Below are 24,982 nucleotides of genomic sequence, written 5' to 3' on the forward strand. Positions count from 1 at the left end.
TGCACCTTTCTATCACAATATCTGAGTTGTTTTACCATTCTCCTTAAATCTAGCAAACTTCCCTCATTACAGTTGAAATGGTCAAAATACTCCAATCCACCATCCTTATAACCAACTGTTGGATGCCATACTAAATCCCCACCAATATGGAGTTTTAGGGTACATACAGAGTCTTCTTGACCATCATCTATACAATGCAGTAAAACAAGTTCTATTTACAGCTTTGGTAAATTTCAGAGAGCAATAACAAGTTCAAAACAATTAATTACAGTAAATAAGGTAAATTTCATAGGTCCCCACAAAACAATAACAACACAGAATTATGAAATTCTTTTAAATACACATTGGGAAATATACAGTGGGTATAAAAATTGATTTTCAGGCAAAGGAACACATGGTCCCCATATGCTTTCAGGCAAAAGAACATATGCTTTCACCTTTTTCTAGTCAACTACCTATGCTTTCCCCTTTTTATATTCAACTACACAATCTGTGTTCCCTTTTTCTTTATATAAGGGGTCCCCACCAACCATTAACATCATAAACAAACAAATAGCACATGGTACCATCACTTCTACCAACACAAGTAAGACAAAAAAAAAATATACATTTCATATTCGAACAAAATACCAAAAAAAAAAAAAAAAAACACTAAGCTTTAGTAGAAAATTAGGGCAGAATACTTACAAGTAGGAGTACTATTAAACCCACTAATCCGCCTACTAGTCATTGCATCAATGTCGTCTTCTCTTCTATTCGGATGGGTTAGAGGTGTAGACGATTAGGGTTGCACTCAGTTGTGTGGTGGCGGAAATGGTAGACCGGGCGGAGCAACGGGAAGAAGCTAGGCTTATATTCAATAATAAGTGAAATTCCTATAATACCCATGCTGTAAACGGCGTTAGGATGGCTAACTAGCAGAAGGACTAAATTGGCAAACGTCGGACTAATTGAGGGACCAAAAGTGTCCAAATTGGAAAGCAAGGACAACATTGCAAATGGGGTACTATCTGAGGGACCAAAAGTGCGATTTTCCCTTTTTTCAATCATTATTGTGTGGACCATGGTCCACACAAGTTGTGTAAACCATATTTTGTATATAAAATAATGTACATTTAATACACAAATAATATACTTTTGATATATTAAAAATGTAATATTTTATTTTCAAAAAAAAATATATATATATATATATATATATATATATATATATATATATATATATATATATATACACTTTTTGAATATGAAATGTACATTATTTTACATAATATACATTCGGTACACAAATAATGTACTTTTAGTACATTAAAAATGTACTTTCTTTTATGATTCATACAACACTATGTGGACCATGGTCCACACAATAATATGCAAAGGTAGTCTTGGATCTTCCATAATATGTTTACAGATAAAAAGATGCTCTAATACCCAAGTAAATGCCCTTTTTCCGGATATACCTTTCAATCCATAGAAATTCCCCCTAACATATATTGCTTTGACTATTATTACTATACTAGTATTTTTTTTATGCGCGATGCGCAAAAAATAGGTGCCCCGTATTAATACATTATATTAAAATTTTAAATTTATTTAGATTTTAGATATTTAAATATAAATTATTCTAAATAATTTAGAATTACACTTTACAACTTTAAAAAAAAATAAAATTAATCGCCGGTTTAGCCTGCTAGGAGGCCGGGGAGGAGGATTTTAACCCAGAATTATTGTACGAATGGAAACGTAGAAATCAATATATTTTATTAGGAAGAGAGGTTTTTTCGGAATTGGGCGGGAAGTTAAAGTTCAGGATTTTGTTTTTATATATAGTATAGATTATAACAGGAATTGTATTACACTATTTTATAATATTAGAATAAAATTTTAACCCAGAGTTATTGTACGAATGGAAAAGTAGAAATCAATATATTTTATTAGTAAGAGGGATTTTTTCAGAATTGGGCGGGAAGTTAAAGTTTAGGATTTTGTTTTTATATATAGTATAGATATATAACTTTTCGAGGAACCCTCTAAGGGTGGGTGCCGCGGAAAGTTATATTATTATTTTAATATATAACTTTCCGAGGCACCCTCTAGGGGTGGGTGCCGCGGAAAGTTATATTATTATTCAAGCCATTGATATTATGTTTTTTTATATACAAAGATGACAAAATTGCTATACATCTACATAGAAAATATATCTTCTGTATAAATAATTCATATAACTGAGTTGCTAGACAACAAGATAATTAGTCCAATTAATACAAATTCTAAACACTGATATATAAAATCTCTAAAGTTGCAACACCGAATGCGTATATCTACATGTTAGTTATTAATTGGACAATTATTTACTCGAATTCAAGCATTGATAACATCAGAAAACATAATCAGTGCAACTCAATTCTTCAATTATATTATATAATATTCGATGTTATAATTTATACAATTGTATATCGATCTAAATATTTTTAAAATATTATAACATGCCTCAACACAATCACATATTATTTTCATCTATAATCAAATCCATATTCACCTTTTTTTTAATACTATCGTCTTCATTTTCCTAATCATCCATTTTAATTTTTAAAAAATCAGGATATCACATCAAACTGGAAACTACATAGGAGGATTTATTATTATTATTATTATTATTATTATTATTATTATTATTATTATTATTATTATTATTATTAATTTACTTTCATATCCTTATTATTATTATTATTAATTATTAATTTTTATAGGATTTTCCTTTTTGACTGGTATTCTTATTATGACCATTCTTCTTCATCTTCTTCTTCTTCTTCTTCTTTTGTTTTTCTTTTGTTTTTTGTTTTTTTTGTTTTTTGTTTGTTTTTTTTTTTGGCACAATCTTGCCTTTCCTTTTTCATTTTCTATGAATTAAGTATCCTTTTTTATTTTCATATTTTACTGATTATTATTAGTATTAATTAATCAGTGAATTCCGTTTCTTTTTCTATTTTTAGTGAATTACGGATTCTTTTTTATTTCTTATTTTACAACTAACTTTTTTACTAATTATTATTAGTATTAATTAATTAGTGAATTTCATTTTCTTTTCTATTTTTCGCGAATTAAGGATTTTTTTTATTTTCATATTTTACTGCTAACTCTTTTATTGATTACTATTAGTATTATTAATTAGTAACTTTTTTTCCTTTTCTATTCTTTGGACGGGAATGCAAGAAATGGGGATTTTGTTTTTAATAAGAGTATAGATAGACTATAGAAATTTTATAAATATATATCTTAATAATAAAAATTCAGTTACATTATATGGTTTTTACATAAAATAGAAAGACTTTATGGTATATAGACTTTATGGTAAATAGTAAGATATGCTAAAATAAAAATTACCTAATTAAAAAAATGGTTTTCTTTAATGCCTCAACATAATCACATGTTATTTTCATCTATAATCAAATCCATATTCACCATCATTTTTTTTTAATACTATCATCTTCATTTTCATAATCATCCATTTTAATTTGTAGAAAATCAGGATGTATACCACATCAAACTGGAAACTACATAAGAGGATTTTATTATTATTATTATTATTATTATTATTATTATTATTATTATTATTATTATTATTATTATTATTAATTTAATTCCATATCCTTATTATTATTAATTAGTAATTTTTGATATGATTTTCTTTTTTTACTTGTATCCTTATTATGACTTTTTTTTTTCACAATCTTGCCTTTCCTTTTTCCATTTTCAATGAATTAAGGATCCCTTATTTTCCTATTTTACTAATTATTATTAGTATTAATTAATCATTGAATTCTGTTTACTTTTCTATTTTCAATGAATTACAATTTTTTTTATTTTCTTATTTTTACTGCTAACTATTTTACTTATTATTATTAGTATTAATTAATTAGTAATTTCTGTTTACTCTTCTATTTTTAGTGAATTACGGATTCTTTTTTATTTCTTATTTTACAACTAACTTTTTACTGATTATTATTAGTATTAATTAATTAGTGAATTTCATTTTCGTTTTCATTTTTCGCGAATTAAGGATCTTTTTTTATTTTCATATTTTACTGCTTACTTTTTTATTGATTACTATTAGTATTATTAATTAGTAACTTTTTTCATTTTCTATTCTTTGGGTGGGAATGCAAGAAAGGGGGATTTTGTTTTTAATAAGAGTATAGATAGACTATAGAAATTTTATAAATATATATCTTAATAATAAAAATTCTGCTACAGTATATGTTTTTTACATAAAATATAAAAACGTGTTACAGTATATTAGACTTTATGGTAAATAGTACGATATGCTAAAATAAAAATTACCTAATTAAAAAAATGATTTTCTTTCATGCCTCAACATAATCACATGTTATTTTCATCTATAATCAAATCCATATTCACCATCATTTTTTTTTAATACTATCATCTTCATTTTCATAATCATCCATTTTAATTTGTAGGAAATCAGGATATATACCACATCAAACTGGAAACTACATAGGAGGATTTTATTATTATTATTATTATTATTATTATTATTATTATTATTATTATTATTATTATTATTATTATTATTATTATTATTATTTTATTATTATTATTATTATTATTATTAATTAATAATTTTTTATATGATTTTCCTTTTTTTACTTGTATCCTTATTATGACTTTTTTTTCCACAATCTTGCCTTTCCTTTTCCATTTTCAATGAATTAAGGATCCCTTTTTATTTTCTTATTTTACTAATTATTATTAGTATTAAATAATCATTGAATTCTGTTTCCTTTTCTATTTTCAGTGAATTACGATTTTTTTTTACTGTTAACTTTTTTACTGATTATTATTAGTATTAATTAATGAGTGAATTTCATTTTCTTTTCCATTTTCCGTGAATTAAGGATTTTTTTTTATTTTCCTATTTTACTGCTAACTTTTTCACTGATTAGTATTATTAATTAGTAACTTTTTCCCTTTTCTATTCTTCCGGCGGGAATGCAAGGAATGAGGATTTTGCTCTTAATAAGAGTATAGATAAATCATAGAATTTATATAAATGTATATCTTAATAATAAAAATTCAATTACATTATATGATTTTTACATAAAATAGAAAAACATGTTACAATATATAGACTTTATAGTAAATAGTAAGATATGCTAAAATAAAAATTACCTAATTAAAAAATTATTATTATTTTCATGCCTCAGCACAATCACATATTATTTTCATCTATAATCAAATCCATATTCACCTTCATTTTTTTTTTGAGCACTATCATCTTCATTTTCCTAATCATCCATTTTAATTTGTAGGAAATCAGAAAACTACTTCAAAATGGAAACTACATACGAGGATTTTTGTTTTGAAAACTACATAGGAGAATTTTATTTTTATTAATAGTATACATTATTATTATTATTATTATTATTATTATTATTATTATTATAATTATTATTGTTGTTGTTGTTGTTGTTGTTGTTGTTGTTGTTATTATTATTATTATTATTATTATCATTATTAATTTAATTCCATATCCTTATTATTATTAATTAGTAAATTATTATTATTTTCATGCATCAGCACAATCACATATTATTTTCATCTATAATCAAATTCATATTCACCTTCATTTTTTTTGTGAATACTATCATCTTCATTTTCCTATTCATCCATTTTAATTTGTAGGGAATCAGGAAACTACTTCAAAATGGAAACTACATAGGAGGATTTTTTTTTTTTTTTTTTGAAAACTACATAGGAGGATTTTATTTTCATTAACAGTATACATTATTATTATTATTATTATTATTATTATTATTATTATTATTATTATTATTATTATTATTATTATTATTATCAACATCATTATTATTATTATCATTATTAATTTAATTTCATATCCTTATTGTTATTAATTAGTAATTTTTTATTGGATTTTCCATTTTTTACTGGTATCGTTATTATGATTATTTTTTTTTTTTGCACAATCTTGCCTTTCCTTTTTCATTTTCAATGAATTAAAGATCCTTTTTTATTTTTCTATTTTACTAATTATTATTATTAATTAATTAGTGAATTCTGTTTCATTTTCCATTTTCAGTGAATTGCGTATTCTTTTTTTATTTTCTTATTTTAGTGCTAATTTTTTTTACTGATTATTATTAGTACTAATTAATTAGTGAATTTCATTTCATTTTCCATTTTCCGTGAATTAAGGATTTTTTTTATTTTTCTATTTTACTGATTATTATTAGTATTATTATTTTTCATCTATAATCAAAACCATATTCACCTTTTTTTTTTTTTTTTGAATACTATCACCTTCATTTTCCTAATCATCGATTTTTATTTGTAGGAAATCGGGATACTACTTCAAACTGGAGTATGTATTATGATATGAGAGTACCATTATATTCTGCAATATTTCTTATACATTAATTAAACATGGGATACTAAATAATATTTTTAATAAACAAAGCCATATTCACCTTTTTTTTTTTAATACTATCACCTTCATTTTCCTAATCATCGATTTTTATTGGTAGGAAATCAGTATACTACTTCAAACTGGAGTATGTATTATGATATGAGAGTACCATTATATTCTTCAACATTTCTTATACATTAATTACACATGGGATACTAAATAATATCTTTAATGTATGCTTGGACCTACATGTGCAATAGTGAACAAACCCAAGAGTTAGAGATAGATGAACACAAGTAAATTCAAACTCATCATCTGAACAAAATCACTTTCCGGTTCGGCAAAGCGCTTCGTTTCCTGTGAGGAGAAGAAGAGTTTGATTTCTGATAAGGAAAACGCCGGTTCTTCCTTGCTATCGGAAAATTAAGAAATCGGCTTTGTAGTCAATGTTACCAGGGTCTCCATCAACGCCCAATCCGTTGGATCCTTCGGCACTAAAAACACTTCAAGCTACAATTGCAAAATAATAATAATAATAATAATAATAATAATAATAATAATAATAATAATAATAATAATAATAATAATAATAATAATAATAATAATAATAATAATAATAATAATCTTGAAAACTGTAAAACAAAAATTACTTACGTTTTCATGAGTGCAACACCAAGACATGAATCCACAAAGAGAACAGGAAGAAGATGAAAACAGTGCAAAAGAAAAATTATGATTTCCAAACTCACAAACTCATTGTATTTATAGGTAGAAAATATGATAATTAGAATTATATTAAGCTAATTTACTACACATAATTTACTGTATATAATGTATGTATACACGTAAGTTTAATTTACTTTATATAATGTATGTATACACGTAAATTTCCAAACTCACAAACCCATTGTATTTATAGGTAGAAAATATGAGAATTATGATTATATTAACCTAATTTACTACCTAATTTACTACACATAATTTACTTTATATAATGTATGTATACACGTAAATTTAATTTACTTTATATAAGGTATGTATACACGTAAATTTAGTACACAGAATATATAATTTCTATATTCGTGTAATTAATTAAATTAGAAAATTAAGATATTACATAAATGCCCCTAAGTTTGGGGTGGGGTGGGGGCGGGGGATTTGTGAAGTAGGATTTTACTTATATATATATATATATTAGAATAAAATTTTAACCCATAGTTATTGTACGAATGGAAAAGTAGAAATCAATATATTTTATTAGGAAGAGAGATTTTTTAGGAATTGGGCGGGAAGTTAAAGTTCAGGATTTTGTTTTTATATATAGTATAGATATAGATATAGATTATTCATTATCAATAGATTAATTAAGAGAAATAATTGCATTAGTTATATTGTCTTTATTTTTCTCCAATGTACACTACATTATCTATTATCTTTTTTTGTACAGTATTTTTTTAATTAAATATCAAAGTTATAATACAAAATAATGCTATGTATTTATTTTCCAAGTATTTTATTAATACCATGAAAAAATAAAAATATATATATAATTAAGCCAATCATATTCACTACTTGGGGTATTTGAATTGTTGACAAGAGAGTATTTAAATCACACAAGAAATTGAAGTGAGAAACTACATCGCAATGTCATTGTTTGCCAATCAGCAGTTAGCGTTAGCGGATTGTGTTAGCAGTTAGCAAATAGCCGATTATATTAACGGGTTTGACCAGCGAATTATATTAGCGGTTGGTAAATAGATGTTTTGAAAAATTAATTGTTTAAATTAACATGTAAAATGACCTAAAGGGTAGTATAATAATAATAATAATAATAATAATAATAATAATAATAATAATAATAATAATAATAATAATAATAATAATAATAATAATAATAATAATTTAATAAAATAAATAAAATTTAAAAAAAAAACATATGGGGAGTCGTTCGGCTCCCTTAGTTTTGCCACCTTTTCCACATCGGTGGGAAAAGTGGCATGGGAGTCTTGAGGCTCCTATAAAAAGAGCTTAAGGCTCTAATTTTAAAATTAAGCTTGCCCATCCGTTGATGGGCAAGCAGTGAGCCAGCTAAACAGGCTCTTGTTATTCAAGGAGTCGAAACGACTCTACAATAAATATTTTTGTTCTTTTTTAATTCAGGGGCGTTTTGGAGAAATCATTCTCCAAAATGCTAAGTGAAAATATTGTAAATTGCAGTATTTGTATTTTCAGTGATTTGGAACAAATTGTTGCTCCAAACTGTTGAATAACCAAACACTTTCTTTAGCATTTTGATCTTTGAGTTACATCATATTTACATACCATCCAATATTTTTGGGTTACATTATATTTAGAATTTTTAAATTTTTATTACTTCATCTAAATTCCTTAAATTATGAATTTTTTTTATCCATAATAATTCATTCAACAATAATTGTTGAACTAAATGAACACGGAGTAAAACACCTAAAGGACTGGTACCGTTGATTCATTCATTGATCTTGTATGTGCATTCATTAAATATATTAGAACCCTTTGCAATAAAAATACTTGGTTACTATTTTAAAAAAGTTTAGTGGCAATTATAATGAATATCTTATATTATCTTGTATTCATATATTATGAGTTACATATTTAAATAAACAAATTCGACATTAAATTAGTTATGTGTGAACTTCTCATATATAATCTTACATTGATATATTTTTAAATATTTATTTAATTATAAACATTGGGCATTAGTTCATCTGTGCAATGCACGTGTAAAACTAGTAGATATAGATAAATATCAAATCATATTTTTTACTTGTATGCAAAAAATTCCTATTTTTAAAATTGTTATTTTGCATTGATATCCAAGTTTTGTTTTATAATTTAATTAGATGGTATTGTAAACTTTTGTTTATTATCATAAATAGTAAACTAGTAATTTATCCTTGCGATTCACAAAAAAAAAAAAATAAATAAAATTATTATTGATTTAAATAAAGAATTAGAAAAAAAAATGAAAAGATGTTTCAATTACAATATAATAATATATTTGGTCAAGTATATATTTTCATAGTTTACAAAATTAAAATTAAAATTTTGTATGGTTAATATAGTCTCTAATCATTTACATATTTAGATAAATTTATAGAGAAAATTTACATAATTAAACTTATTTATTCCTAATTGTATTTATATATTATAGTTCAAACAATATTTTTTTTTTTTGAATGCTACTGGCTCTATTACATTGTAGTATCTGTTCATATACTTTCTCAACCTACTGAAACACAAAGAACCAATAACGCCTCCACTGAGGCTCGAACTCGTAATCTTCCAAATGAAAGTCCAACCCGGATACCATTAGACCACATAGTCCTGATATAGTTCAAACAATATGAATACTAACTAAGATAATTATATTTAGAAATAACAAAAATTTAAATTTAAAATTTGCATGAGTAAAATTTAAACTCTAATTTGACAAATTATCTTATATGATTGTATAATACATTGTATATGCATATAAATTTATTAACATGTAGTTAGGCAAAGTTTATAATATAATTTTTTAATTATAATTTATATTGCTAAACTCCAACTAGTATTAACTCGGAGCACTTCAATTGGTATTAACTCGGAGCACTTCAACTGGTATTAACTCCTCAAAGTTAAGATGTGCATATATGGTCAAAGATTACTATATCCATCATTCGATTCCCATTTGTAATATCAAAATACTTCGTTCGATTCCCATTTGTAAGTGTAAATTTTGAAAACTTAACTCACATATACTTTTGGTTTGTCATTGTAAATACTTACTATTTATATCTTATAAATAAATTAAAACTAAGGAAGTATAAACTAAATGCACAAAAGAAAACTCGTTTTTTAAATAATAATTAAATATAAATATATCCTAAAGATTTTTATATAATAACTAAATCGTTTATTTTTTAAAGGCAAATAAATAAATATAAAAATTCTTAATAAATATGCAATCAAGAGAAAATATTTACAACGAAGTACACATTTGAAAGCTCAACAAAAATCAGGTCACTATATTTTGAAGGGCAGACAAAGGATCGAACCCACTACCTATTGTATGCAAAGCAAGCGCTCTCCCATTTGACCTACACCACCATTGTGAATGGATACTTCAACATGATTTACTAATACTTTCATATATTTTGAATATAGGTACAAAAGTGATCGGAAGCTACTCATATAAGAGCCAGGTTTCGATCCTAGGACCTGTGGATTATGGGCCCACCACACTTCCGCTGCACCACTCTGATTTTTCAACCTTTAAATGCATATATAGTTATTTAGGCAGTATCGCAGCAAGGCTCCAAAATTGCACAATTCCATCTTCAAAGTCACAGTCTTATTGCATAAACACAATGGCAATACTTCATCTAAATTTTCATAATTAAATTGGGTAACACTTAGAGACGAATTCTACAATTATCATATAATAATTTAGGAATGAAAAGTGCAATTTTCTCTAAAATGTTTATATTGTGCAAAGTTGTTTGCATGCGAGCCCAAGAAATATGGGACTTCTTTTTTGAGAAATCACATTTTAAGCTGCCTTAAAAATCACAAGGCAGTCCCTGCTGACATTCCAACCTACCCCTTCTTTTGTTGGAACTAAAAGTAATGAAGACACTGAAGGGGTGTTTGGAACTTGGGTGTTTGATCAAGACTTGATAAGGAGTGTCTTAGCAAATATGATTATTGTGGATGAGCTGCCTTTTAGGATTGTTGAGGGATAAGGATTTAGGAAGTTGTTTTAGTTTACTCTCCTAGGTTTTAAATCCCTTCAAGATGGACTATCAGTAGGGACATTTTCAAGATGTTTTTTTTTATGAGAGGGTGAATTTGAAGAAATTTTTAGGACTAGCAGTCAAAGGGTCAATATCACAACTGATACTTGACCTCAGTTCAGAGAATAACTTACATGTGCATAACTGCACATTTCATTGATAGTCAGTGAAAACTCCAAAAGAAAATAATTTCATTTGTTCCTATCTATTCACACAAGGGGGGAAAGTATTGTAAAGGCTTTAGAAAGTTGCCTTTTGGACTAGGGTCTCAAATTAGTTTTCAGTGTGACAGTTGATAATGCTTCAAACAATGATAATGCCCTAGGATTCTTGAAGAAGAAGTTGTTGTCTTGGGGTTGTACTACTGTTAGGTGTAAGTATTTGCACATGGGGTGCATTGCTCGCATCTTTAACTTGGTGGTATAGGATGGGTTGAAAGACTGTGACAGTGCTGTTAAAAAAGTGAGGGATGATGTTAGGTATGTGAGGAGCTCACTTGCTAGGCTACAAAAGTTTAAGGAACTAGCTGATCTAATTGGGGTGGAAGCTAAGAATTCTTTGTGTCTTAATGTTCCTACAAGGTGAAACTCCACATATATGGTGCTACATACTGCATTCTTATTTCATAAAGTCTTTGAAGTGTATGAAGATCATGACATTTCATTTAAAGGGTAAAGTTTAATAAGTATTGGGGTGATCCTGAAAAAATGAACTTTCTTATTTTCTATGCAAATATCGTAGACCCGATGGACAAAATAAAATGCATACCCATTCAGTTTAACCAGTTATATGGTGAGGATACGGGTAAATCATTGTTTGAGAAGGTTATTGCTGACCTTAAGGAGTTGTTTCAAGATTATGTTGTCAATTTTCCTGTCCAGTATGTTCCTGAACAATCTGACAAATATGCTCCCTCTATTACATTATCTGATTCGTTTTCTGCTCCCTCTGTCCCTTAGTCCCTTAGTCCCTGATTCCTTGGCTGGGAACTAAAAAGTTCTCATGGCTTGGTAACATTTTAAATGTTGTTGTCATTGAGCTCAGGTATCAGTAGGTGATTTTTGCCTTTGGCCCCTTTATCATTGAATGGTGACCGGTAATGTATATGACTTCACTTCTTGTCTCTATCTCTCTTATTTAGTTTATTTATTAACCTTATTCTTGTGCAATGATGATGCTTCCACCATGTTATCTGAATATATGGAATTGAGTTTGGTATGTTGCCTATGTAGTGTGGTGTGTATGTCATACTCATTGAGCAATTTGCGCCCAGTCCTAACTTGATATAGAAAAAAAAAAGTAAAAAAAAAAAAAAAGTAATATGAGCACTCTTTATCATGTTCAATTCAATCAATTGTTCCAATGTATCAAATTATCAATGTTTCAATGTTTTGAACTTATCAAATTTTAATGTTATCACTTATCAGAAAGAAGAATAAAATATTCAATATTAGGATATATTTCATATTTGATGCTGGTAATATGGTATTAGTGGTATTCTTGTCATCTTGTGGTCATGTGGATTGTGCTGACTGATTGGAGTGATTGTTGTTGTTGGAGAATGATGTTGTCTGAATTCTAAAAACATTATATTCATGCTTTGAATTGTATATTCTAAGTTCTAAGTTTGACAGTCGATAAACTTGTATGCTTTGAAGTTTGAAGTGTAAATTCTAAGTTCTAACGGTTGTAAAGTCTAATCTGTGTAATTTTGTTTTGGACTTGAATTTAAGTAGTTAAGTGTTTAAGTTTAATTTTGAAGTTTGAATTTGTGATTTTGTGTAATTTTGTATGAATGTAAATGTGTAATAGGCTATGTCTTGTGAAAAATGTATTAAAAAAGGTGATTTTAATTAAGTAAATTTAAGAATTTTCAAGTTACATTTTTATTTTTGTAAAATCGAACTATCCGGCGGATTAACCGGATTAGTTCGGCCATATATCCGACGGTTTTGAGTTTAAAATTAAATGAATAAGACCTCCAAAATGAAAATTGAAATTCGCTCGGGGTATCCAATCGTGAACCCGGTCCGTCTTATGCTCAGCCCTACTAGTTACAGACCTCTCAACTAAAGTCGTTCAATTTCACTAAGAATTCTAGGTACAATGGTTTAGTCTTAAACGGATTTATTGAATAGTTAAACATACTACCTGCAAAAGGCTTAGGGCATCTACATTAGTTCGTTTTTGCAGGTTTCAATGCCATGTGTAAGAGAGAGAAGACATGAGAGAAAATGACAAGGTCTCCCTGCAAGACCTTGGTTTTTTGTGGGACCCGCTAGAGAGAGAAAAAGCAATGGCAGTTGCATACTTGCATGTCCCCTAATTCCTGTTGAGGCTCAAATTGCACCATAGGATCAGGCAGCCAGGGATCTTTATATACTTGAACAGATTTACCAAATGAAAATTCACCGCAATGAATCAAGCTCATCATCATCCTATATCAAAAAATCTAACACTGCTCATATCCCCATCACCTGTCTAGTAAATAGAGTTTGTTTTCTTCGGATCCTCAGAGTTCCAGCATTCTAGGCAATATCGAAGAATAATAAAAGTTACTTGATTGTAATGGCTAACTGCAGCTTTCTCACATTTTTGGTTGCCTTCTGGGCTGAGAGATAGCTGACCTCCATCTCTCAAATTAGACAAATTTCAATAATAATAAATTGAAACACTAATGATTTCTCATCTTTACATCAACCTACAAAATGGTAACGACCCATACCCAATTCCTTACATCTGTTCAACTCATCACCATCCAAATCATCTTCAAATCCAAAGAGCCTCATCGATCTTGTCAGACTTTTCAACCAAAGATGTATTTCCTCCTTCTGTGGATGCCTTCTATCTTTAACCATGAATACATGAACCTGGCTCTCTATTTCGATCCAACTGCAACCGGGCTGCTTAACAACACCGCGATGTCTCATTAGTTTACGTACTCTTGCAACATCTTTCCAGCGCCCGACCTCAGCATACATGTTTGAGAGAAGGACGTAAGGACCCGAGTTTTCAGGATCAACCTCCAAAAGTTTCTCGGCTACATGCTTACCCAACTCCATATCACCATGAGTTTTACAAGCAGAAAGCAAAGATCCCCATACAACACCATCGGGGGACATTGGCATTGATTCTATCAAATTCCTTGCTTCGTCTAGGCAACCAGCTCTACCAAGTATATCCACCATGCATGTGTAATGGTCTTTCAAAGGTTCCAAATCATATTCCCTCATAGAATAAAAATATTGGCGTCCCTCCTCAACTAGCCCCGCATGGCTACATGCACAAAGAACTCCAATCATACTAACATGATCTGGCTTCTCCCCGGCTATCAGCATATCCTTGAACATTTCAAGAGCTTCGATTGCTTGCCCATTTTGGGCAAGCCCTACTATTATTGCATTCCAGGAAACCCAATCTCGGTCAATCATATTTTTGAAAACCTGTCTACCATCTGCAACTGACCCGCACTTCATATACATATCTATTAGCGCATTCCCCACAAAAACATCGGGCTCTGGTCCATGCTGGAATCGAAAACCGTGTTTCAAAACATGGGCATGAGCTTGCCTGCCAAGCCTCAGATCAGACAGATTTGAGCATGCATTTAGAAGGTTCCCAAAGGTATAATGAGTTGGCCAAACTGACTCCCGTTTTAACATAAGAAAGAGCTCCAGTGCCTCCTCATTTTCCCCATTTTGGGTGTATCCAGCAATAAGGGCATTCCAAGACACCACATTCTTTTCCATCATCCCAGTAAACATTTCTCTAGCGGCCTTCACACTTGCAGCCCTTGCAAAACCACTTACCATAGAGGTATGAGAGACCACACTCCTTACAGGCATCCTATCAAAGATTTGTCTTGCCTCATAAACCCTGCCACACTTTGCATACATATCCACCAAAGCATTGCTTATGATAAGGTCACCTCTAAACTTATGACACTTCATAACTCGGCCATGAACTTCACGGCCCTCTCTAACTAAGGCCAAGCTCGCACAAGCACTTATGGCACTTGCTAAGGTCATCTCATCTGGTTCAAACCCAGAGTGCATCATCATAACAAAAATCTCAAGGGCTCTGCTAGCAGGCCCGTTTTGCTCATAACATGTGATCAAACTATTCCATGAGACCACATTGCGGTCCCTCATATCATCAAAAACCTTCTGAGCACACTCCACATTTCCACATTTTGAGTACATATCAATAAGTGCAGATCCCATGTAAACATCATATGAGTATTTTGACTTGGCCACAGAACCATGAATTTGAGTACCCATTGTCAAGTCCCTAAGTCCAGCACAAGCACTAAGTGCGCTGCCATAAGAGTACTCATTCAACAGAAAGTCCTCCCTGTGCATTCTCACAAAATATTCCATGGATATATCAAACATTTCACACTGAGCAAAGCTCGAAACCATCAAGTTCCATGAGCACTGATCAGGCTCCAGCATCGAGGAAAACAGCTCCTCAGCCTCATCAAGTAGTCCAGATGCTGTAAATGCATTGATCATCGAGTTCCAAGTAAAGGTGTTCTTGTCACGCATTTGATCAAACACCTTCCGGGCGTCTAGTAACCGCCAACATTTCCCATACGCATCTATGAGCCGGTTGTTGATGAAGACCTCGCGGCTGAAATGATTCTTCAGGACCCTCCCGTGCACTGAACGCACGCCCAATGATGATCTGGTACTGATGCAAGAACCCAAGAGCTCTGCCAAGAGCGTCGAGTTCTCGTAGAAAATATTGGCGGTGACGATTTCTTTGAGAAACAAAGCATTCTTTCTGGCCATTCAACATGAAACTGAAATAGCATTTTTGGTTTAGAACATCAGAGATCGAGGTTCAACTATGGAAGCTGCTGTTGAAGGTAGCAGATGAAGTGGCACTCTCACCAAGTTTACAGAATAGTTATGCTCCGCAATCTGCAGCATATATATCATTTATATTATGTGAGAAGCGGTAGTTCGTAACATTTGTTGTGAATATAATAATATTATTATTATTAGTAAGATGCAATAGAATAGTAGCTATATTAGTTCACTGAGAGGAAGAGAGAATTGCTAGCTTTCATATATTGCTTCTTGATGTGTTTTGATACAAGGAGTGAAGGGGGTATTTATACTATTAGGGTTAGGAATAATCAAATATATAATTGGCATAGTATGGATAGATGTTGAAGTTAGTTTAGTTGGTTACTCAGCATGTAGCACATTCCTTCTTGTTTGTGCTCCTGCTCTTCCTTCTTATGATAGTTACATTTTTTACTTGAGTATTGTGCTCTTCAGGAGCAAGAACATTCTTTCTTGTTTGTGCTCCTACTCGTCCTTCTTATGTTTGTGCTCCTACTCGTCCTTCTTGTGTCTTTGCACTTTCTTTAAAGCAAGATCAGACTTAGCTTGCTCCTTCTAGAGCAAGATCAGGACATCCACATTTTCCTTATGTTTATGTTTCATAACACTGCCCCTTGGATGTCCAAAGGAGGAACACTTTATTGCCTCGTTAAAAACCTTACCAAAGAAAAACCCAGTGGGAAAAAAAACTTTGGTCAAGGGAAAAAGAGTACAATAATATGCTCCCCTGATGAAGACATCTTGAAGATCTTTAAGATGACGCATACCAATTCCACGAACTAGTTTCTTGAATGTAGTCGTAGGTAATGCTTTGGTGAATAGATCTGCTAAGTTCTCACTTGAACGAATCTGTTGAATAATGATTTCACCTTTCTTCTGGAGGTCATGAGTGAAGAAGAATTTTGGTGAAATGTGCTTTACTCTGTCTCCCTTGATGTATCCCTCCTTTAATTAAGCGATACATGCTGCATTATCTTCATATATTGTTGTTGGAGTATCATCCACTGGTAGACCACATGCCCCTCTAATATATCGAGTAATTGATTTAAGCCATACGCATTCTCGGCTTGCTTCATGAATAGCAATTAGCTCAGCATGATTTGAAGAAGTGGTAACAATGGTATGCTTAGTAGAACGCCAAGATATAGCAGCACCTGCACTTATAAACAAATAACCAGTTTGGGATCGCACTTTATGCGGATCCGAAAGGTACCCGGCATCTGCATAACCAACCAAGTCCCATTTGGAATCTTTTGTATAAAATAATTCCAAATCAATTGTTCCTTGGAGGTAGCGAAATATATGTTTGATGCCATTCCAGTGCCTTCTTGTTGGACAAGAACTATACCTTGCCAACAGATTAACAGAAAATGCAAGCCTTGTGTTGTTAGCAAGGTACATTAGTGCGCCTATTGCACTAAGATATGACACTTCCGAACCAAGGATTTTTTCATTATCCTCCCGAGGTCATAAGGATCCTATTTCAAATCAAGAGTTCGAACCACCATTGGGTTACTCAATGAATGTGCCTTGTCCATATAAAATCTTTGAAGAACGTTCTTGGTATAATTTGATTGATGAACAAAGATACCTTTATTCAAATGTTCAATCTGTAAACCAAGACAAAATTTCCTCAGGAGTCCCGATGATATTCATATCATCAACATAAACAGCGATTATGACAAATCCATGTCCAGATCTTTTTATAAAAACACATGGACATATTTGATCATTGGTATAACCTTCTTTCAATAAATATTCACTGAGTCTGTTATACCACATGCGCCCTGATTGTTTTAGTCCATATAAAGACCTTTGTAACTTTATCGAGTAAAGTTCTCGAGGGCTTGTTTTATGCCTTTCAGGCATTTTCAGTCCTTCAGGGACTTTCATGTAAATGTCACTATCAAGTGACCCATACAGGTAGGTTGTTACAACATCCATTAGTTACATTTTTAGCCTTTCAAGCACAGTTAGGCTAATGAGGTATCATAATGTTACAACATCCACAACATGTGAATATGTTTCATTATAATCGATACCTGGTCTTTGAGAGAATCCTTGAGCTACGAGTCTTGCTTTATACCTCGTAACCTCATTGTTCTCATTTATTTTTCTTACAAAGACCCATTTGTACCCCACAGCTTTTACCTCTTTAGGTGTTCGGACGATTGGGCCAAACACTTTTCATTTTTCAAGCGAATTCAATTATGCTTGAATTGCTTCTTTCCATTTAGGCCAATTGTCCCTATTTTGACATTCATGAATGGATCTTGGTTCATGATCCATATCATCATTCATGATACTCAATGCTACATTATATGCAAAACAATCATTCACAATGACTTCATTTCTATTGCATATATCTTCAGCATTAGTATAATTCATCAAGATCTCTTCATTTTTCTCAATTTCTGGCGAATGAATCTCTTTAGGAATTTCATTCCTTTCAAACTCATTTTTATGAGTTTTCTCATTTTTCTCACAAAGATCATTCTTTGTATTGACCTTTCTTTTTCGAGAATTTTTAACCTTCGAATCAATAGGTCTTCCACGCTTTAAGCGTACTTGAGATTCATTCTCAGTTTGATCTTTTGGAATGTCAATACTAGCAGGAACATTAGCTGCTGGGATATAAGATTTTGTTACCCTTTTCGGGTCAACAAATGCGTCTGGCAGTTTATTTGCCAATTCACGCACAAATGAATTATCCTTAGAACTTCTTGTTCACATTGTTGAGTTATAGGATCTAGATGAAGCAATGATGGAGTATTCCAAGTCAATTTCGTCTCCACAATTTTATTTTCTCCTTTCAATGTTGGAAAGGATGCTTCATCAAAATGGCAATCTGCAAATCTTGCAATAAACATATCTCCCGTTAATAGCTCAAGATATTTAATTATCGAGGGAGATTCATAGCCAACGTATATTCCCAATCTCCTTTGAGGACCCATTTTAGTCCGTTGTGGTGGAGCAATAGAGACATATACTGCACAACCAAATGTTATCAAATGAGAAACATTAGGTTCCTGACCAAAGGCTAATTGCAATGGAGAATACTTATGATAACTTGTCGGCCTAATTTGAATTAGCGCCGCTGATAAGTACAATTTATATCTTTAATTTAGATTAGTTTTTATAATAAATTAGTTTTATTTATTTAGTATTATATTTATTTTGAACATTATTTATATTTTGTACTAATATAATAATAAGTTAAATAATTAGGCTTAGTAAATATTTTTGGGTCATTAGGATTTTTCATAATAAATAAGGGTTCGATTTTGTTGGTTGATTTATTTGGCCCAAACCAATGATTTAACTATTTTAAATAATTATGAAGCCCAAGTCTCATTTAACTTTAATTAGTCTTTTTATTATTTTTCTTGTGATCTCACGTTGAATTAAGCAGAGGCCAGCAGGTGAGGACTTCTTCTTCTACGTACGACTCCAACGACGAAACTGCAACGAAGACTTTTCTACGACCCAGTTAGCGTTCGAAAATTACAGCGAAGTTTGCGGCGAAGACTCCATCTGTGCGCTTCATCCCGTGAGCTGCTTGAAGGATGTGGTTTCAGCGACTTCGAACTGCTGCGATGAACGAGTAAATTGGCGATGGAGTTGACGCGGTTTTGCCGATTGAAGCAGAGAGTATTTGGAGCATGCTCTGCTAATTTTCTTTGGTTAGAAAAATAAGTATTATTTATTTTCTAGATTTTGTGTGGTTAAAGAAATTAAATTATTTTGTGGATGTTAGGGAAATTAGAGTTATTTTGAGTTGATTAGGGATCCTGAACTAGTATAAATAGGGTTGAATTTTTCAGTAGAGGGAAGTCAGTTTTTGATAGAACAATTTTATTTACTTTGTTAACACTCCCTGCAATGTACTGCTGAGTTCGAATTTTCCAACTCAAGGATTATTGAAGTTTGATTCTACAAGACTAGTGAGATTTATTTAGCTTAATTTCATTCTCTGCACTTTATTATTTATATATCTCCTATTATATGAGTTTTAATTATTGCTTGATTAATTGTTGCAAAAGGGCCCTTTGTCCAATTGTCAAAGTATTAAACTGCTATTTAGAACTTTGAATCCGTAATTGTTTAAGTGTTCTAAAGCTAGTAGCAAATAACACAATTTGATTATGTATGGATTTTCGGTTTGTGTTATGGAGATATATAGTCTAGCTTAAATGAACCATGCTTTTGAGTTTGTTGGCTAGAATTGGTAATCTTTCTAATTCTTTAATGCTGTTAGTAAATTAAATTCTAAGAGCATGTTTAGGATTGTTTATTAGCTAGGGAAGTAATCAAAGAGCTTGTTTTGATTACCGACAAAGTAAGGAACGATAGGTTATTAGAGCTTGTTAATAACCATAACCAATTTGGTAAAGAGTAAAGTAATTATTTTTGGGAAATCAATGATTTGTCTTGTTAGAATTGAATTGATATTATGCCTTGGGTTGGATACTAGTTTTCTATTGATTCATTTTATTTGATACTAAATATTCTTCGCTATTTTATTATTGCATTTTGAACTTGAATTATCATTCAATTCTTAATTTAATCTTGGCTTAAAATTAAATCGAACCAATCTCTAGGGAAACTACCTTACTCATCACTGTTGCAAATTTTAGAGTAAGTAATTTATTATTTGTTGGTTTCGACACCCATCAAATTTTTGGCGCCGTTGCCGGGGATTAGTGTCAAATAGATTTTTTTTATGCAGCGTTCTTCTCGTACAGGCCAGTTGCAATACGATCCTGAGATCGAGAAGACTGCTAAAAGGTTGAGAAAAGAAACTAAATTGCGCAAAAATCAAGGCCTGTCATCAACATCCCTTCAATCAAATACCACAACTGAATCAACTGCCTCTTGTTGCAATCCCGAAGTAGAGCAAGCAATGGCCGAAGAACAAAGGACCTTGCGGGAGCTTTCGGCACCAAATGTGAATCAACAACTACTTTGTATTCAACATCCTGCATTAGAGGTTGGTTTTGAATTAAGGTCAGATTTGATTCAATTACTTCCAACTTTTCGTGGACTTGAAAATGAAGATCCACATAAGCACCTAAAGGAGTTCCATGTGGTGTGTTCGAGCTTCAAACCACAAGGAGTGACGGAGGAGCAAATTAAATTGCGTGCTTTCCCATTTTCATTAGCCGAGAAAGCAAAGGATTGGTTATTTTACCTCCCTCCTAGCACAATAACCACATGGGCGGATATGGTAACACTATTTCTTGAAAAGTTTTTTCCAGCTTCACGAGCAGCTAGCATTAGAAGAGAAATATGTGGCATTAAGCAAAGAGACGTAGAGACCCTCCACGAATACTGGGAACGCTTCAAGCAACTGTGTGCAAGTTGCCCCCAACATGGAGTTTCTGAACAACTCCTTATTCAATACTTCTATGAAGGATTGCTGCTCATGGAAAGAAATATGATGGATGCAGCTAGTGGAGGTGCTATAGTGAACAAAACTCCTCGTGAAGCTAGAGATTTGATATCCATCATGGCTGCTAATTCACAACAATTTGGATGTAGACAAGACACATCTCCAAGAAGAGTGAATGAGGTAAATATTTCTTCCCTTGACAATAAATTATCTCAATTAACTACTCTTGTTCAACAATTAGTTGTAAGAAATGTGCAACAAGTAAAAGCTTGTGGAATTTGTGCTGTTACTGGCCATCCAACTGACATGTGCCCGACGCTTCAATACAACTCTTGTGAGGATGTCAATGCAGTTGGAGGATTTCCGGGACAACCACAAAGAAATTATGATCCCTACTCAAATACATACAACCCCGGATGGAGGAGGGATCATCCTAATTTTAGCTATAAAGCACGCCCACAATTTCAACAATATCAGCATGTTCCACAACAACAACCTTCATCCTGACAACAATCATCTTCTAATTCAGGTACGTCGTTGGAAGATATTGTTAAGTCACTTGCTACTAACACACAACAATTTCAGCAAGAAACAAGAACAAGTATTCAACACTTAGAAAGTCAAATGAGCCAGCTTGCATCTACCGTGAGTAGATTGGAGTCTCAAGGTAAATTGCCGTCACAAACTGTTGTGAACCCAAAGCAAAATGTAAGTGCAATTACATTGAGAAGTGGAAAAGAGTTGAAATAACATACTCAAGTAAGAAAAACACCCAACCAAGATGAGGAAACTGAAAAAGAAGTCTCTCAGCCTCAAAATGACCAAAATCTTATTGGGGAGCTCCCGAAGTCTTTGGTAATTCCTCCACCTTTTCCTAGTAGATTGGCTAAATCTAAAAAGAATGAAGAAGAGAAAGAAATTCTTGAAACCTCCCGAAAAGTTGAGGTAAATATTCCTTTACTTGATGTTATTAAACAAATTCCTCGATATGCTAAATTTCTCAAAGAGTTGTACACAAATAAAAGAAAGTTGAAAGGCAATGAAATGGTAAGTATGGGGGAAAGTGTTTCAGCTATCCTTCAGAAAAAATTACCTCCCAAGTGTAAAGACTCAGGTATGTTTGCTATCCCTTGCAAGATAGGTAATATTAATATTCAAAGAGCAATGTTAGATCTAGGAGCTTCAATTAATGTGATGCATTTATCTGTTTATTCATCTATGAATGTTGGTCCATTAAAAGAAACGGGTATAATTCTTCAACTTGCTGATAGATCTAATGTGTATCCTAGAGGTGTTTTGGAAGATATTTTAGTACAAGTGCAAGGTTTAGTTTTTCCTGCTGATTTTTATGTAGTTGATATGGAAGAAGATAATAATTCTTATGATTCAACACTAATATTGTTGGGAAGACCATTTCTAAAAACAACTAAATCGAAAATTGATGTGCATGATGGTACATTAACAGTGGAGTTTGATGGTGAAATTATAAAATTTGATATATTTAATACTTCCATGAAACATTTGAATGGCATATCATCTGTTTTTGTTGTGGATATTCATTTTTTCGAATATCTTTAAAGCTCAACAAATTTCTTTGAGACTTTTGAGAGAACAATGCATTATCAATCATCAATTTTGTTCCTCCAGGCAATAATATATTGGCTTTTCCAGAGCCTTCAATCATTTTTGCACTACCACATATTGTAGTGACATATGCCTCATTTCTTTTCAAGAGGCAAAAATATTTTTCTCTTTTGAGAATTGTATGTGTGGTTGCACAATCCACAATACATACATCTTCTTCATTTGCACTGGATTTAATAACAAGTGATGATGTATTCATCTTGTTTCTTCAAGCAAGTACAAAACAAGGAAATAACATTTATTAGAAATATTACAAGGATAGCAAGAAAGATCTAACTGATCTCCAAGATAAAAACATCAGTCTTGATGTTCAACTGGCTCAATGAAATCTTCCACATTCAACTGTGTGATATCAAAATCGTTATCCATGAAAACATTGTTGGACTCTATATTTTGATCTTTTCCTTTCAGGGAAGCTTGATAGAGATCCACAAAGTGCTTTGATGTACGACAAGCGCGTTCCCAATGGCCAGTCTTGCCACAACGATAACATATACTCTCATTCTTGGGATAATTTTCACGCTTTTCCTTATCGTATTTTGCACCAGCACTTTCTCCTTTTCGGTGGTAACTTTTATTTTTGAAGTTTTGACCACCATAACGATTTTGACCACGACCGGGATTTTTACCACGGTATTTTTCATGACGACGACCGCGTCCATGGCCACGACCACTGCCCTTTGTATTTTCATTATACAATGATACCCCATTCACTTCAGGGAATGGGTTTGAGCCAGTAGGGCGTGACTCGTGGTTTTTCAACAACAACTCATTATTTTGTTCAGCCACCCGGAGGCATGAAATCAATTGAGAGTATTTGGTAAAACCTTTCTCTCTATATTGCTGTTGCAGCACCATATTTGATGCATGAAATGTGGAGAATGTTTTTTCAAGCATATCTTCATCAGTAATTCTTTATCCACATAACAACAACTGAGAGCTAATTTTGAACATAACAGAGTTATATTTGCTCACAGTTTTGAAATCTTGCAATCGCAAGTGAAGCCAATCATAACGGGCTTTTGGAAGAATTACTGTTTTCTGGTGATCATATCTTTCTTTCAGATCTTTCCAGAGTTGAAAGGGTTCTTTCACAGTAAGATATTCATCTTTTAACCCTTGGTCAAGGTGATGGCGAATGAAAATCATTGCCTTTGCTCGATCTTGCATCGAAGCATCACTATTTTCTTTTATAGTTTCACCAAGACCTTTTGCATTTAGATGCATCTCAGCATCCAGTACCCATGATAGGTAATTTTTCCCGGATATATCAAGTCCCACGAATTCAAGATTTGTAAGGTTTGACATATTTGTAATATTGAATAAAATATTATAATTTTATAAAGAAAGATTACCTATGTAATAGTTGCACCCGAGACCTCGTGCGGATAACGTGTTGTGAATATAATAATAATAGTAATATTATTATTATTAGTAAGATGCAATAGAATAGTAGCTATATTAGCTCAGTGAGAGGAAGAGAGAATTGTTAGCTTTCATATATTGCTTCTGATGTGTTTTGATACAAGGAGTGAAGGGGTATTTATACTATCAGGATTAGGAATAAACAAATATATAATTTGCATAATATGAAGAGATGTTGAAGCTAGTCTAGTTGGTTACTCAACATGTAGCTTTGCTTTGTCATGCTTGAGTATTGTGCTCCTGCTCTTCCTTCTTTCTCCTTCTTGTGTCTGTGCTCTTTCTTTAAAGCAAGATCAGACTTGCTCCTTCTAGAGCAAGATCAGGACATCCACATTTTCCTTATGTTTCATAACAACATTTCTTTTATTTATTTTTTTGTTAAAATAATCAAATAGACCCGCAAGAA

At 31.5% G+C, this 24,982-nt stretch overlaps 3 protein-coding genes across 3 annotated transcripts; 1 reads left to right on the forward strand and 2 right to left on the reverse strand.

Moving 5' to 3' along the window:
* Positions 1 to 13,636: 13,636 nt before the first annotated feature.
* On the reverse strand, positions 13,637 to 16,209 carry LOC109162864 (pentatricopeptide repeat-containing protein At2g13600). Its single transcript, XM_019311576.1, has one exon. It carries the CDS (start codon positions 16,053 to 16,055, stop codon positions 13,959 to 13,961), a length of 2,097 nt encoding a protein of 698 aa, XP_019167121.1. The 5' UTR covers positions 16,056 to 16,209; the 3' UTR covers positions 13,637 to 13,958.
* Positions 16,210 to 20,838: 4,629 nt separating this feature from the next.
* Positions 20,839 to 22,014, forward strand: LOC109162641. The gene has a single exon (XM_019311329.1). The coding sequence runs from the start codon at positions 20,839 to 20,841 to the stop codon at positions 22,012 to 22,014; it is 1,176 nt and encodes a 391-aa protein (XP_019166874.1).
* A 1,434-nt stretch (positions 22,015 to 23,448) lies between these two features.
* LOC109162643 lies at positions 23,449 to 24,459 on the reverse strand. The gene is made up of 2 exons (XM_019311330.1): positions 24,127 to 24,459; positions 23,449 to 23,994 (listed from the first exon to the last, which is right to left on the reverse strand). Exons 1-2 carry the CDS (start codon positions 24,457 to 24,459, stop codon positions 23,449 to 23,451), a joined length of 879 nt encoding a protein of 292 aa, XP_019166875.1.
* Positions 24,460 to 24,982: the final 523 nt, after the last annotated feature.

This window comes from Ipomoea nil, unplaced genomic scaffold (genome assembly GCF_001879475.1).
Source record: "Ipomoea nil cultivar Tokyo-kokei standard unplaced genomic scaffold, Asagao_1.1 scaffold2957, whole genome shotgun sequence".
Taxonomy (NCBI): domain Eukaryota; kingdom Viridiplantae; phylum Streptophyta; class Magnoliopsida; order Solanales; family Convolvulaceae; genus Ipomoea; species Ipomoea nil.